The following is a 12316-nucleotide window of genomic DNA, read 5'->3' on the forward strand; positions in this document are numbered from 1 at the left end:
ACACTATTTGAATGACAATGCCCATTAACTTTGGGTTCCCTGCCCCCCTCAAATATTTTATGGGGGGGCAAAGACCCCTCAGCCCCTAGGTGTTGGCTCCAATGCAAACCACCAGCCACCTTTCCCCATTGGCAGCCACCGGCTTTCTTTTGTATAAAGTATAGAGGTATATACTAGCTTTCACAGCAGGATTAGCCCCTAAAACACTGCCTATGGTATCTGCCTATATACTAATAATGGCTCTATTAAGTTGTCAGTCCTCATGTTGCAAGCGTGACAGCACTAGGTAGGCATATTTGTTTAGGAAATATCTGATACACAAATGGGAAATGAGGTAGCCTGATTTGAATCAAAATTGCCCTGCTTGTGGGAGAGCTTACAAACGAATTCTGCGGGGCTTGTACAGGAAAATGTCCTGTGGATTGTGCCCAAAAGAAACAAAAGTTGGCAGTAAGATTGCTGTCAGAATTCTTTTTATTATTATTATTATAAAAAATACACTATTTATACCCTCAGAGTAATGTGTGAAATTTATGGCCATATAGCAGGCTCACTGAGTTCTGTATACCCACTCACCCGTTCGTGGCCTTGAGCAGGCAATATTCTCTTTACTGGAAGGGTGTTCACTTGTAGTGGAGATTAATGCTTTGATTCATGCTGCTGGTGCACTATTCAGTACTATTAGAATATATTTTTGGCTGAAAATCTTTGCTTCTTTTCCCACCCTTTGAACTTATTGAGAGTTTCTTAGTGGAACAAAGCAACCATTTTCCATATATACTGCCCCTTTTTTCCCTTGGCTTTTCTGACTCTTTCCATCGCCATCTAATGACTTATTCCAGTTAACTTGAAGTTATGGGTTTTAAAAAATAAATTTATAGTGCTTTGCACTAATTTGTTTTTGGGTGGGGGATTTTTATGTTTAACACAGAACAGTTTGCAATTGTTGCTTTGGTGAAAGACCTGTACAACTCCCCAAAGCGCACCAATGTCTTCTTGTGGATTCAAGGAATCTGATATTTCCTACATGGCTTGGGTGCACTTCCATATATTCTATAGGGCAGGGGTGGGAAATCTGTGGCACCTCCAGGTTGTGGGTCTCCCATCAGCCCCAACCAGTATGGCTTGTGGTCAGAGATGTTGGGGGTTGTAGTTCAACAATATCTGTAGGGCCATAGATTCTCCATCAACACCTTACTAAATACGGCTACAGAAATAACAGGCTTTAGGAAGATTCCTACCAATCAGCACTTGGAACTTGCTGTGGCAGGGTGTGTGGGTGTGTGTGGGTGTGTGGGTGCGTGCACATATGTGTATAAACACACACACACACACACACACACACACACATCACTGATGGTTAATTTGTGATATAATTCTGGCTAGAGTATGCCCACTAATTGGTTTGAGAGTTAGATCTAGACAATGCTTCTTATAGCTGTTCCTTCGGATAGGACTAGTCATAGGGTTAATTCTGCTTGACAGCACTTCAGCAGCATCTTGAAAGCAATTACCCAACTTGCGTTTTCCCACAGCTGAATTGAGAGCTTCAAAGGCTTCTGAGTTTAGAACTATCATTAAGCTATATCTGAAACATGATGTTCCCACAAAGGCTAATTTCCCCTCTCTTCCCCACTCCTCCCCCTCATTATTAAATCTACAGCCTACTGAGTTCTTTTGTGGTATGCTAAACACATAAGATATCATGTAATAAACAGGCAAAATTGGTAGTATAGAATGGGCATGGTAATTGTATGTTTTGTGTGTACTAGTCTCTTGTTCTCTGGGATTTCCAGCCTTCCCTGTTCTTAAGGGAAACAACCATTTATTTACTGAGGAGACAGATTAACATGCACATTGATTGAAACCGTCTTATGATGCTTTCCAAAGAAATAAATCTGACAAGTGTGATGATAGAGGCTAAATGACATGGTGTTTGTAATTCTCACAATGTATTTCTTCTATTTTTAACTTTATGGAGAGGGGTTGTGGGTTTTTTGTGTGTTCTGTGATTATTGATCAAGGTTTCTAATGTAAAAATACACTGAGAATATGTTTAGGAACAAATGTGTTTACAGGTGAGGTGCATTCATATATAAGTTTGCTATTTGTACTTCAGTCATGGGTTTCTCATGACATAAACAGTTCTTTATCATTAAAGGATTCCCCCCCCCCTTCTCTCTCTATTTTAGATCAGAAACAAAGTTTGACTCCAATTCAGGTATGTTTAGGTTTACATTTTTATGTTGACTGTATGCTGTTTTCATGTTGTTCCCCAAAGAGTAATTTATCAGTTCAAGTGCAGTCTTAACTTTAAACAGTCTGGAACAAGCCAATCTTTTGAATAATCTCAGGTTTCAGATTGCCTTAAACAGTGCTATTATTGTGAATGGCAGTGCTTTTATTCCTTTCATAGCTTCAAGTCTCTTTAATTTTACTCTTTTATGTTAAAATGATTGCAAGGAAACCATGTCAGTTCTGCATTAGGTTTTGAATGATATAGCAGGCTGAGAGAAGTGGACTTTGGGAATATTGACTGTTTTAAAAGGATATTTTTCTTCCTGGAGGACAAAGCTATTTCACGGGCATGAAGTCTGAGCAGCCAATACATCAGGAAACAGGTTATTTGTCACCAAATTTTCATGACATGTCCATGTATACTTGCATGCCAGACAAGACTATAGATTTCTCTCTAGGTGGTTAATTTAAATGTCTGTTTCTTTTAGATATATAAGAAATATTGATGTCATAGGCTCTAAAAAGCAAAACATTCCAAAAGTTAATTTAAATTGAGCAGGAGAAAGTATGCATTCTAGCAAACTGGCTGACTTTCTTAAATCAAGGGTGGTGGTAGAAGAATCTGAGTTGCATTTCCTTCAGCAAAGTTTAATGGTAAAATCTTCTTTCCTGCTGAGAAGTTGAAGTGGCTTCCCTATAATTAAAGCTCTCTGAATTCTTTGACAGAGGCTTTCCATTTAGATTTTTCAGTGATTCTGTTTAGCCTTACTATGAGAATTAACAGGCAGCAGCACCTTGATACAGTTTACTTGTGTCTACATATGTTAATTCAGAACTGAGAACACTGTGCTATATCCTATATACAATATGTAGAACAGACTTGCCCAGTTAAAACGTTAAATCTTTGTAATGCTGCTGTAAATTCATTGCATTTTGTGCCCAAGGGGTGAGTTAGCGCTGCATAATAGCCCTTAATTATGGGAAGGATCCCTAGATCTGTGGAGATCTGAATCTTCAGCCATCACAAGAACTCTGGGATTCTGGAATATGGCTGTAGACCAGGGACAGGCATAGGCAAACTCGGCCCTCCAGATGTGTTGGGACTACAACTCCCATCATCCCTGACCACTGGTCCTGTTAGCTAGGGATGATGGGAGTTGTAGTCCCAAAACATCTGGAGGGCCGAGTTTGCCTATGCCTGACCTGGGATGTGGAAGAAGTCATGGCTCTCTTAAAGTTATTGAATTCTAACTCCCATGAGGCCCAGCCAGCATGGCCAATTGTTAGGGATGATAGGCACTGCAGTATCCAGAGGACCGCCAGTTCCCCACCCTTGATTGCCAAGCTTTATAACCTTTAGTGTATATGTGCATATCTTACTGGGAAGTACACCTGAAACATAGCCATGCATCATTACCTGTTCTTGCATCCCCCTTCTTATAATTACGTGGTTGTAGTAGTAGCTGCTACAACATGGCTGTTTCCTTTGACATTAAGGTAATGAAGAAACCCCAGGGCAGGTGGGAGGAAGTGACAGTAGATGGAAGAGATGCCTAGTAGCTTCTTCAAACATGGCCTATGGTCTTCTGTGATACTCAGCAGGGCACAGGGCCATCTTTACCTGGGGGTGCAATGGGTGCGAGGCACCCAGGTGCCGAATTTTTGGGGGCTCCAGGGCCCCCCGCTGAAACTGCCTAAGCTCTTAACCTGTTATGAAATAATAAATAATTTTGATCAAGCTAGAAAAAATACATATATGCCTAGGTATTACTGAAATGTATACCTACTGTTTCACTGAAGGACTTTCGACTTTGTGTGCTCATTTACCCAAGACGCACTGCACCAGCGGCGGCGCTTGTCATTCACAACGGCGCCGTGCACGCGAAATTAACTCTTACATCAAAATATTATGTAACGTATTGTATTGAGCTGCTATGCGGCAGCGGGGGGCAGTGGCACCTTTGACACGACTGATGTTTCCCCTAAGTAGGTGCCTAAACAATACTTATAAGTTTAAGTGTGGTGGTGTTGTATACTTAAGCATAAGTGTATTGTAAATAAATGAGTAAATAAAAAAGTTTGTTTCTTTTTCCTCCCTTCTTTCGTAAACAAGAGATAAGGCGTAAGCGTGGTGTCTGACATAAGGATAATGCAAGTTAATTTGGGGGCTAAACTAAATTTGGGGGTGCTGGGCGGATCTTTGTACCCCGGCGGCGCATATGCTGAAGACAGCGCTGGCAGGGTAGGTGGTAGCTGTATTGCAGTTGTTCTGGTGCCTCCACAATTTACAGGAAGAAGTGGGCTGGAGACCACATTTAGGTTTTATCATAAGATATGGAATAAACTAGAGAGAGAGAGAGATGCTTATTATCATTGACCTCAGAATTGTGTGAATATCCTAGCAGGTTCTCTCAACTCCTGGATAGAATATGACAATTTTGATGAATAAGTCTACTTGTTTTACTTTTTCTTGGGTCTGCTATTACAATTTCTAGCTCATTTAATTAAAGAGGCTCATTTCTTGAATACTGTTTTTGTTGCTCTGCTTCTGCAAACTAGTCTAGAGCACACATTTCTCCTTCCTTGGACAATTCCCTCTGTTGGAGAGGAAATGTATTCGGAAAAACCATTTATAAGGCACAAATAGCTTGATAATTTCTGTGATTTTTAAAAAAATTTTGTGGTGAAAATAACATGAAGAATTACACAGATTTATTTCCTTGTAATAAAAGCAGAGTCTGGCATGCAGTTATGAAAGGAGCAATTTATTAATTTCAACTACAAAATCTGGAAACCTCGTACAGGGCTGAAAGACTGAGGAAAACATTGTCTATGCAACATGAATTTGAACCGAACATTTAACTTCAAAGTGAAACAAAAATTTAAATTAATGTTTGATATTCATCATGCAAATGGCTATAACATCTGTACAGAAATGCACATTCTTCACTTTGATGGCCAGAAGTTTATTTACTTTAGTAACACGGTAATCTTTTGCTGAAAGAAATTCGCCTCTCAATGTAGATACTGCTGTGTAAGAAAACAATTGTATTATTTTCTGTTTTTGAAACTTAGTGTCATAGAATAAACTGATGCATAGATTAAAATGTTGCACTATACTTTTAACTTTAAAGAGGTAAGAAATTGAACTAATTGGATTTCATAAAAGCTGATTGAAGGGAAAGAGGTACTTCTATGGAAATCCAGCTTGCCTTGTGGGGAAAAGATTTAAGAGAACGAAGAGTAGTTGCTGGCAAGCAGGAATCATGCTAATATTCAATAATAATAATAATAATAATAATAATAATAATAATAATAATAATTTTATTATTTATACTGGGCTGAGGCCGTTTAGGGTTTTAAAGGTCAGCAGCAACACTTTGAATTGTGCTCGGAAACGTACTGGGAGCCAATGTAGGTGTTTCAGGACTGGTGTTATGTGGTCTTGGTGGCTGCTCCCAGTTACCCGTCTAGCTGCCGCACTCTGGATTAATTGTAGTTTATGGGTCACTTTCAAAAGGACTGTGTCTCATATATATTGTACATACGATATTAATGCTTTATTATTTATTCCAGTAAAAGAGACGTGGGTGGCGCTGTGGGTTATACCACAGAGCCTAGGACTTGCCAACCAGAAGGTTGGCTGTTCGAATCCCCGTGACGGGGTGAGCTCCCGTTGCTCGATCCCTGCTCCTGCTAACCTAGCAGTTCGAAAGCACGTCAAAGTGCAAGTAGATAAATAGGTACCGCTCCGGTGGGAAGGTAAACAGCGTTTCCGTGTGCTGCTCTGGTTCGCCAGAAGTGGCTTAGGCATGCTGGCCACATGACCCGGAAGCTGTACGCTGGCTCCCTCGGCCAATAAAGCGAGATGAGCGCCACAACCCCAGAGTCGGTCACAACTGGACCTAATGGTCAGGGGTCCCTACCTGTTTATTCCAGTAACATCTTCTGTCCAGTATTCTGCAGCTTACATAGGTTGGCTTCATATGTTTGGGTTTCCTTGTGAGTGATGAGAGAGATATCTTTCTTTAGTAGCATTATCTATCTCAAGTAATGTGCTCCAGCTTCCAGAGCTATTGTACAGTAGGGAGCGCATTGCTTCCAAGAGACCACAGTGGAGAAACAAGTGGTACAGTTCTTACAGTGGAGTCCTGTGTTTGTTTACTTGGATGTATGTCATATTGTTCCAAACTATGAAAGAAAATGTTTATTTAGTTTTTGATGACTGCATCTCTACTTTGATCAGAATTTCACTATGTTAATGATGATATATGCTTCTTCCTTCTTTGACGACAACTCATAGCTGAGTAAGATTGTCTTCCACGAACACAGTCTTAACGGTATATCCGTAGGTGACTGTAGAGGCCAATTCTGGATCCACATGTCCTTCCACAGTAGGTTGCCGGGCAGGAGTTGATCATGGTGAGGGTTTGCCAAATGTGCCTTTCTCTTAGCTTGTTTCTCTCTTTCATCCTGAGTTCGAGTGTCTTCAAGTCCGTGACACCTTTGGTAAAGGCTGTTCTCCAGTTGGAGCTCCCGCAGGCCAGTGTTTCCCAGTTGTCTGTGTTTATACTACTTTTTTTTAGGTTTGCCTTGAGACTTTAAACTTCTTTTGTTGGTCACCAGCATTAAGCTTTCCATTTTTAAGTTCAGAATAGAGTAGTTGCTTTGGAAGACAATAATCAGGAATCCAAACAACATGACCAGTCCAACGAAGTAGATGTTGAAGAACCATTGCTTCAGCACTGGTGATCTTTGCTTCTTCCAGTACACTGGTATTAGTTCACCCGTCTTCCCAAGTGAAGTTGTTGTGTAAATTCAATTCCTCCCACTTTACAGACTTCCGCAGGTATCCCATCAGGTCCACTGGCTTTGTTGTTTTTCATTTGGTTTGTTGTTTTTCATTTGGTTTCATTTGGTTAATATGAACAGCTCTCCCAGATTTGAAGATCCTGCAAGCTCATCTCTAATTTGTTTTTGTGGAATTTGTGAGAGGACCTCGGCTTGAGTGTTCATTCGCACCTTGGTTTCCTCACTTGAAGCCTGTGTTGAGGTATAATCTTGATAGCCATCATGATATGTATTAATTGGTGATCTGTCCAGCAGTTGTTGGCACTCGTCATAGCTCTGGTAAAGAGCACATTATGGCAATCTTCAGCTCAATTACATAGTCTAAGAGGTGCCAGTGGTTTAACCGAGGGTGCTTCCATGATATATGCAGAAGTATGCTCAAGTGTGTTCAGTGGGACTTACTGCAAAGTAAGTGTCCATAGGACTGCATTTTTGTTGTGGCATAAGTGCTTGTGAACTGGAATCCACTTGGAGTTAACCTACATACAGGTGCAAAGGCCAGGAACTATACAGCATAGAAATAGGCTTGTGGTATTTCTGTGCAGAGTGTATTTTTATGCAAGATAAGAACAGAGTGACCCATTCACAACAGCAGTGCTTGGGACTGTTTCCATAATATTGTTGTGAATAGATCACTCTGTTCTTAACTTGTAGATGTTTGGGCTCTACATAGAAATACGACGTATCTCTTGTTATCCTTTGCATTTTTCTGTACCTGAAACCTTTTGTCTGAATCCCAGACATGACTACTTAGCCCTATTGTGTCCAGCGAGGCTTACTCTCAGACACATTGATCATACTGGCTACAACCTTCCTGCTTCACAATGGGTGCTTTTTTTATACTCTCTTGTGTGACTGCAAAATTAATCCCCATACCTTTTTATGAAAAAGCAGGATCTTGTTCTGAGATCTGAGAGCTCAGGGTGGAATATATGGATAAAATTAACAATATAATATCCCAACCATCTCTTTATTGTTAGAACTAATAATGTCAGTTCTGGGATGCAGATGGGGATCTACCTTTAAACAAAAATGTGGCGTGGATTGATAGGTTTCTTGAGGTCCCCAGCCCTTTCATGTATTTTTAGACAATAGGGATGTGTGGCATAAGGTGTGGAAATTTGAATCTTCAAGGCCTGTTTTGAGTCTCGCATCTGGACAGGCTTGCAAGGTGTTTTGAAGGCCTTCTGTGAGAACTTTGCCTTGCTGGTGTTTGGAAATCAGGCATTTCCCCTGAAACAGATTGTCTTGATGGCTCCTCACCCTCTCCCCTGCGGAGATGTGGACTGTGTGTTACCTCTTCAGTAGTTTTATAGAGGGAATCCTACTGAGTGCACCTGGCATTTATGGACAATTACATCAGGGGCATGTGCAAACCTTTTGGTATGCTTGAGTTTTTCAAGGGATGGAAATGCATCACTCCTTTTTGGTTTGTAGAGGAGTTTGTGCCTAAGAAATGAAACCGTTTCCCATAGTGGAAACAAGTGTGCAAAAGAACTGAAGCCCAAGAAGAGAACCTTGAAAGATGGGCACCAACTTTGTGAGCATGTGAACAAAGACAAAAGTTTAGAAGATAGTTACATGTGGCTGGCATGGAGATGCTCAAGAGATGGTACTGGGGCCAGGCCACTTAGTTCCTTCTGAGTCCCCTGTAGGACAGAGTTCTCTAGGGTGAAGGCTTATAAAGGAGAAACTTGAACACTAACAAATCACAATTTCCTTTGGAGCCCTTGCAAGTGGGTACAGAGTAAGTAAACTGAGGTTGTGAGCAAAATACAAAAATTGAGAACACCAAAAACTGAACCGAACATCAGTTCTAATTGGAGATTCCTCTAAAAGTGTGTGTCTGTGAGGTTGTAATTGGGGGTGGGGGGGCACTGTTCTCTGGTGCATCTTTTGCCTTTTAAGGATACCTATTTATCTTTACCTATGATCCGCTTGGGACGCGGGTGGCGCTGTGGGTAAAACCTCAGCGCCTAGGACTTGCCGATCGTCAGGTCGACGGTTCGAATCCCCGTGGCGGGGTGCGCTCCCGTCGTTCGGTCCCAGTGCCTGCCAACCTAGCAGTTCGAAAGCACCCCCGGGTGCAAGTAGATAAATAGGGACCGCTTACTAGCGGGAAGGTAAATGGCATTTCTGTGTGCTGCGCTGGCTCGCCAGATGCAGCTTGTCATGCTGGCCACGTGACCCGGAAGTGTCTTCGGACAGCGCTGGCCTCCGGCCTCTTAAGTGAGATGGGCGCACAACCTCAGAGTCGGACACAACTGGCCCGTACGGGCAGGGGTACCTTTACCTTTACCTTTATGATCCGCTTCCTTATTTGTAAATAATACAAACATTACAAAGGCACTAGAGCTCTGCAGCTTGACTTCTGGATTCTGCACACAGGTCTGATGCTGTCTCACCTTATATTTTGTTTCTTTATATTGGAAAACCTTATTTAATGAGTAAAGGAAGTGAAGATAATGGACGCTGATGGGTGAAATCTAAAGACCTTTTGGTAACTGTGTTTAACTGTGGTTTGAATTAAACAGTCTTCTTCCAGCTGCTGATATTCACAACATTTCTGACAGTTAACTATACATCACACATTCTCATGTCTATTTAATCTAAACATTGCTGTTTTAAGGAGAGTCCAGAACTAAACCACAGTGCCGGAAGCAGAGTAACAATCTAGCACCTCCACCCTTAACACATTTATTTGCAAGCAATTCATACTGATTTCATTGTAATCCATTTCCAGGTAATTGTGCTCAGAATCTCAGCCTAATGTGATATGGACCTCAGTTCTATGCTCAGTATAACCCGGTTCTCATTCAGGTAGTAAACCTATGCGTGGGGTCTCCCACTTGAGGCAGCAGGTGGGGGCTCATATGGCTGCATAAAAATTTACCTTGATGGCCAGGAGCCCTTTCAGCCAGAAACCTTTGCGCTGAAAGACCTAAGGACAGTTCACTTTGAGCCAGATTCTCCTGGTGCAATGCCAAGGGTCTCATTTTCTCTAGTGCTTGCTTGCCAGCATATGAAATGCACCAGGCAGGAATTGAAAGAGGGGCTTTGAGTCCTCTTCTAAAGCTCTTCAGTCTTCAGGAAGGGGGCAGAGCCTGGGAGGGGGTAGTCAGGTCCCTTGAAGGTAAGAACATGTTGGAACTAGTCATGTGCTCTGTGTGATCTGTCCAGAGTACTGAAGGACTCGCTGCAGATTTTCCTTTCCTTTCAGTTTAAGGATTATTAATCTCAACATGTAGATCCTGGCTGTTTTTTTGCCTGCTTTTCATTTCTGCTCCAGACGGTTCTGTTGGACTGCTTCCTGCCAACTCTTCCCAGTCTTGGCAGGCTAGGACACTCCTTAACATCTAGCATTTTTGTTTTCTGAGAATCATGTAAGCCCTCACCCTGACTGCAGTCAGAAGTAGTCCAGCAGACACATAGGTTTACTACTTCAGTGAGAGTTAAACTTTACTAAGGAAAAGTCTAGAGACAGTTTTATAAATGATGGTGTTTTAAATTATTCCAGGTGAATCAAGCTAGATGTGATTTTGAGGATCCTTGTTTCACAGCTCTTTAAATTTATTTTAAAAGTAGCCCTTGAAGCAATACCATGGCACCAGGTGTTTTTCCCTATCCCATTTTCCTGATCTGAATTTGGCCCAGTACATTGTGGAAAACAGCACAGGAGAAAATACTTTTGACTCTGCCCTTAGCAGCATGGCCCTGCTGATCCAGAGGGGAGGACATGGACCAACAGATTCACATTACAAGGAAGGGGATTCTTGCTAAACACTGGGAAGAACTTTCTGGTGGCAAGAGCCATTTGACAGTGGAGCAACCTCCCTCAGAAGGTGACAAACTCTCCTTTCTTGGTGTTTTTTAAGCAGTGGTTGCATGGCCATCTGTCAGGGATTCTGTCACTGTGATTTCTGCATTCCAGAGAGTTGGACTCGGTGACCCTTGGTGTACCTTGCAACTCTACAATTCTGTAACTTTGGGGATCCCACTTCTTAAAGAAAGTTTAAAAGAAAAAAAAATCCACTTATGGGTTTCTAGCGTCTCATACAGTTGGTCCTGAGTTTCTAATCTGAGATCCACTATCAAATTAATTAAGATTCAGAACACCAAATGGAAACTCACAATTTAAATATCCAAAGTTTTGTGAGGGGATTAGAAAACAAGCACATTCCTAGATGATATAGAAGCATATTTCTATCACATTCGTACACTACTTAAGTGTCCTTGTCTTTTTGTGTGTCAGCAGTTGGGGATTAATTTTGCGTTGTCTTCAGAAGCCATACAGTAGCCAAAGAAAAGCCTATGACATGACACTTCTAACCTTTGATTATGTGGCTTCTGCTCTCCTGGATTTCTGAGCAAGCGTGTGAGTGCTAACTTCATCTTTCATTATTGCAAATAATTGCATCATTCTGTTTATAGCACAGGTGCTATGCAGCAGCTACTGCGTGGCTCCCAGGTTACCTGATTCCACCATTTGTATGATCTTTTTCTGTGCATGGATCAATGAGTAGTTTCTCAGGCAGTCTTGGCACTGTTTTAGGCTGTAATCCTAATCCCGTTTACCCGGGAGTAAATCCCATTGAATTCAATTGGATTTACTTCTAAGCAGACATGGTTTGGATTCCACTCTTAGTTGTCACATTTTATTGGCAGTTGGAATTTACAGTTATTATATTTTTTGTTGTAGTCCAGCTTAGGATCATGAACTGATGAAGGGTGAGACAGAAAGGGAAGCAATAACAACAATAATTTATACTTAATTGGACGCAGGACATCTTCCCTATAATTCAGTTATGCTACCAGTTTTACCACCATCACAAATAAACTCCCTGAATCGAAAAGCTACCAAGGGTGAAAGTTTCCTTGTGAAAGAGATAAAGGCCAATGAAAAGTGGCTCAGGTTGGTCTGATTTCCTGCTGTATTTCAATTCTTACTCCCCTGCACTAAATTCATCAACCTCCTTTCCTAGCGACAATAGCTCATTAGATTAGTTGAGTATTCATGGAGATTTTCATCTTCTGAGTCATACAACTCTTTTATTCCCTAAAGAATTTATTGTGTAAGAAAGGAATTTCATGTCTTTGTAGTTTTAGCTGGGTTTGTTGAAGCAGTTTCTGAAGTTTTCTTGTAATACCTGGGGAGCCAGGTCACAGATTTACTCCCGTTTCTCAAGAAAATTGATCCCTTTTGGTGCCTCTCCCATGGTGGTTTTAT

General features: G+C 41.4%; 1 protein-coding gene across 5 annotated transcripts in view; it reads left to right on the top strand.

The window, feature by feature from the left end:
* MSRB3 (methionine sulfoxide reductase B3) overlaps positions 1–12316 on the top strand; it is a 58646-nt gene that overhangs the window by 27931 nt on the left and 18399 nt on the right. For all 5 annotated transcript variants that reach the window (XM_053404723.1, XM_053404727.1, XM_053404725.1 and 2 more), the window contains one exon: positions 2193–2221. In XM_053404723.1, the coding sequence (XP_053260698.1) occupies positions 2193–2221 (29 nt within the window). The remainder of the gene's footprint in view (positions 1–2192; positions 2222–12316) is intronic.

The sequence above is a fragment of the Podarcis raffonei genome, chromosome 10 (genome assembly GCF_027172205.1).
Source record: "Podarcis raffonei isolate rPodRaf1 chromosome 10, rPodRaf1.pri, whole genome shotgun sequence".
Taxonomy (NCBI): Eukaryota; Metazoa; Chordata; class Lepidosauria; order Squamata; family Lacertidae; genus Podarcis; species Podarcis raffonei.